This window comes from Mrakia frigida (assembly GCF_051309035.1).
Source record: "Mrakia frigida strain ATCC 22029 unplaced genomic scaffold BDY24scaffold_4, whole genome shotgun sequence".
NCBI classification, from domain to species: Eukaryota; Fungi; Basidiomycota; class Tremellomycetes; order Cystofilobasidiales; family Mrakiaceae; genus Mrakia; species Mrakia frigida.
Window position 1 is genome coordinate 1,118,180 of NW_027481277.1, and position 4,226 is coordinate 1,122,405.

A 4,226-nucleotide genomic window follows, 5' to 3' on the forward strand; every position below is an offset into this window, starting at 1 on the left:
TCGGCTTGTTTGAGACACAAGGAAGCTCGGGAGGCGCGCGAGCGATCGCGGAAAAGGAAACAGCAGCTGCTCTCCTTTGAGCTTTCAGGATCTAGAGACCTTCCCTTTCCCCTCAACTTCAACTCCCTCCGCTTATCTTTACTACACAACACCTCTCTTTCGAATGGCTGCCGCCCAAGTCGTCCTTCGAAGTTCGGACGGAATCACGTTCTCGGTGGACAAGGAAGTTGCTGAGAGATCCGTTCTGCTCAAGAACATGCTCGAGGGTACGTTAAACATCTCGTCAAATGCCTTTCCTTTTGTCCGTCCTTTCCTCTTCCGGCCTCTCGTCTCAGCGCTGACTCGAGATCACGTCTTTCGTCCGAACCTGATCCACTCGGTTCAGACTTGGGAGACGACCTTAGCCAGGCTATTCCCCTCGTTAACATCAAGGAGGCAGTACTGAAGAAGGTAGGGTTTTGCATGGATCTTCCAGAGAAACAAACGAAAAGGAGAGCGAAGGAAAGGTGATCGCATCGCGCTTGTTGACTGTTTCCCCTTTCGTCCATCAGGTCCTCGAGTTCTGCGAGCATCACCGAGCAGACTTCGCTCAAACTGAAACTGCGTACGACGTCCATCAAAACCGATCCAGATGCACCGACCTGAGCGAGTGGGATGCGAGCTTCATCTCTGTGAGGTCGTGTTGCTTCTCTCCTCTTGCCTGCGTCGAGGACTTACCCAAATCCCTTTGATCAATTCTTCCAGGTTGACCAACAAATGCTCTTCGATCTCATCCTCGCAGCAAACTACCTCGACATCGAAGCGTTACTGTGAGTATCCTTTCGTACCACCTTCTCTACGTTCGTTGCGTTGCGCTGCTAACTCTCGAGCCCTTTGCCTCCCCTTTGTCGCTTTCTTCAGTCACGTAGGATGCAAGACTGTTGCTATCTTGATCGCAAACAAGGATCATACCCAGATCAGAGAGGTTCGTTAAATGGCCTCGCGTCAGACGCGTCGAAAGTCGTCACATCCAGGGTTTCGAAGGAAGAAAGCTGATCGACCCACCGTTTTCATCTGCCCACCCGCCCGTTCGCATCAACCATACTCCAGATTTTCCATATTCCCATCGAGTTCACCTTGGAGGAAGAGGCTCAAATCATCAAGGAGAACGAATGGGGAGAGTGTAAGTCCTGCGTTCGTCTTTTGAACACCTGCCTTCCTTCGTCCTGCTTCCTCCACACGAGCTGAACCTAACCATTTATCTATATACTCTTCCCAGCTATCACCGGTCGACCTAAGCGCAAGTAATCAACACCCCGTCAACAGCAATCGTTCGCGTCGCGTCGGAGCCAAACCCGGTGCTTCAGGATCGGTTACTCGTTGATCCTCGACCAGCCTCTATGCATGTTGAACTCGCCACGAGAAGTTGGGATAAGGATGCTGCTTTCGACGGGAGCTAAGCCTCAGAACGTCGAACGTTCCGCTTCAGCTGTCGACAAAAAGATCACGAAATCGGACGAGAGAGAAAGACCCTTACGAGATCGAAGCAAGATAGGAGAGGGGCAGTTCCATTCTCATAGACCGTAGTTTTTTAAAAAAGCGCCCAACGAAACGATAGACCAAGTACAAGGGAACAAAGGAAAACGAACGAACCGAAACCGAGATTCAAACGAAGAGAGACGCAAAGTACAAGAGCGAGAACGGACCTGACTGGATTCCCAATGAGCTCCGGGCACAGACCTCCAAAACAGAACTGCAACGGTAGATAAGAGCGAGATCAAGGTCAGGGCGAGAAGACAGCGTGCGAGCGAGGGACAAACGGAAGAGGAAAAACAACTCACTTCACGGTCAAGCCAACTCTCCTCGGGATGAATCTTCGAGACGACTGAAGAACAAAGAGGCCCAGTACTCGTCGTGGATGGCCATTATCCGAGCGTTGTCCTGGAGCGTCAACCAAAACACCAGCACCAATCTGTTGAGAGTTTCGGTGAACCGAACGTGTTCGTCTTCCTCCTGCTGCCAGAGATCGATCAACTCGCAACCCACGAGGGAGAGGAGGTCCTCCAGAGAGCCCCTGTGTGAGGTTGCAAAAGATCAAAGAGAGTCAGTCGAAGTAGACGTCGAGAGAAACGGGAAGTTCGGACGGCGAAAAACACGGACTCACCTGGCTGGGTTGCTAAGGAACGAAGACCAGGAACGAGAGTATCCAAAGAGCGGGTCGTATTGGAGCAATCTTGAAAAACAACAAGAAACGAATTCGTCGCATCAGTCCAAGCGGAAAAGGCAACGATAGCGAACGCAAAGAAAGAAGAGACGATCGGACTCACCGAGTTGAAGGGATGTTCAAGGACGCAAAGCCACGCCAGAGGAAGTAGTACGCGCCTTCAGGCACGAAATCCTTCGGAAGACAAAAACTGGAACGTCCAGGTTCCAAAGCGAGTCAGCTTGAGTCCGGTCAAAGCGACGAACCGAAAAGTTGAGCCCACCCTTCTCGAGCATCGTCAGGAAAGGAGGGATCCTCCTGTTTCTCGCCTCCTATACTCGTTCCGACCCAGGAAGGGTTTGGTTGAGGGACGAGATAATGCGATCTCTCCCAGCTGAGCGAAGATCGAGGGGTGACCGAGCCTTCCCTCGACGACTCTGGAGAATCCTTGCTCGATGAAAGACTCATCGGAAGGGACCTGAACCGAGACCCGAAACCATTCCAAAAGAAGGAGGGTCAGTATTCCGAAGCATGATCGGGACAAAAGCAAAGTAAGAAGCTCGGGAAGCTCACCTTTGGGGAGAGACGAGGACAGGAGCAGAATCCGACTGAGACGCCTGGGCATCCTTCCTCGAAGCCGCGACCTCAGGGAAGAAGGACGGGTTGGCGGGAAGGCTGAAGGAAACGGTCGAACGGTAGAGATTCAGCATCGGGCCAAAACTCAAAGCAGACCGAACTCGACGACGCGACGAACCTGCGGGCGACTGTTTTCGTGCAGAGATTGAAGGGCGAAGCTGACCTGAAACGGTAGAGTTTATGAAGAAGAGAAAAGGCAGTCAGTGGTTCAAACCTCCGAGATAAGAGAAGAAACGGAAGCTAGAGCGAGACGAAAGAAGGAAACCAATCCAAGTCCGGAAAGGGAAAGGACGACGCACGGGAGAGAACCCCTCCCTTGAGTTGGGTATTGCGACGACCACAACGAAGGATCCGGGATACCGCAGAACGGACGTTGCTGCGAAGGAGGGACGATTCTAAAAGGGTTGAAACGGCCAGTCAGGCCAATCTTGAGACGACGGAAGATTGGGAAACGAAACGGATTTGAGACGCACCTCGAGCTGTAAAAAGACACGACGTAGAGAGAGGATGCCACGTCAACGACCTGACTCTGAAGGAAGGATCCGAGTCGAGAGCTCGAACGAACCGGATTTTCTCGGCAGGCGCGTTCGAATCTGCGTCTTTGAGAAACTTGGTCCAGTCGTCGGCGTCGTGGGCGAGCTTGCAATCGTTCTGAGGAGGCAAGAGAAAAGCGACGGTGAGAAAGTCAAGGGATTACGGGAAAGAAAACGTTGACGAACGGGCGTGAAGTTCACGAAGGTGAACCTGTCGAAAGAGAGAGAAACAAGGAAAGGAAAGAGAGCGAAGTCAGCCTCGACATCGAAGAAGAGGAGAGGTCAGCTCTGAACTGCAGCGAAAACTCACCGTCCAGTCATGAAGAGCTGGTCCAGAGAAAGGTGGGAGGGAAGAGATGGTGAGCGTTAGGAAAAAGAGAGACGGGAGGAAAGCGAAAGAAGGGAGATGAGTCTCGTTTCGGACACGCGCAGCGGTCGGTTTCACTCTTATCGAAAGCAGAAACTGAGCTGAGCCGTCTTTGTTTTCGACGAAAGAGGAAGGGGAAACCAAGGTCGGCTGATAAGAAGCATGGTTCATATCTGGTACCGGAAAGAGAACAACCTCCCAATTGGGAAAGGAGAACGAGTCAGCACTTGAAGCAGACGACGCGTTTCCTCCTTCGACTGCAAGCAAAAAAACGAGAGGGGACGACTCACTATAGTGAACTACGAATCACCTTCAACTGCACGAAGCAGAGAGCCTCCCCTGACCTGGAGGGAAAGAAGGGGTCGTGGATCCGAAAGGGAAAGAGGCGAATCCTGGAGCTTGAAGGTCCGAACTCGATAGCCCAGGTGGATGAAGCAGACGGTTGCGAGCCAATCGACCGTCGCTGAAAAGTAAAAGACGAGGTGAGATCGGAGGCCATAGTATTAGC

The 4,226-nt window shown here is 52.2% G+C and overlaps 2 protein-coding genes across 2 annotated transcripts; both read left to right on the forward strand.

Moving 5' to 3' along the window:
* Nucleotides 1-163: 163 nt before the first annotated feature.
* Nucleotides 164-1,530, forward strand: BDY24DRAFT_438764 (SKP1 family protein; the record flags this gene model as incomplete). The annotated part of the gene is made up of 7 exons (XM_076644387.1): nucleotides 164-266; nucleotides 386-450; nucleotides 552-671; nucleotides 745-809; nucleotides 901-964; nucleotides 1,090-1,162; nucleotides 1,259-1,530. 7 exons carry the CDS (start codon nucleotides 164-166, stop codon nucleotides 1,285-1,287), a joined length of 519 nt encoding a protein of 172 aa, XP_076500129.1. The 3' UTR covers nucleotides 1,288-1,530.
* BDY24DRAFT_378841 (uncharacterized protein) lies at nucleotides 1,531-2,660 on the forward strand. Its single transcript, XM_076638990.1, has one exon. It carries the CDS (start codon nucleotides 1,898-1,900, stop codon nucleotides 2,270-2,272), a length of 375 nt encoding a protein of 124 aa, XP_076500130.1. The 5' UTR covers nucleotides 1,531-1,897; the 3' UTR covers nucleotides 2,273-2,660.
* The last annotated feature ends 1,566 nt before the right edge of the window (nucleotides 2,661-4,226 follow it).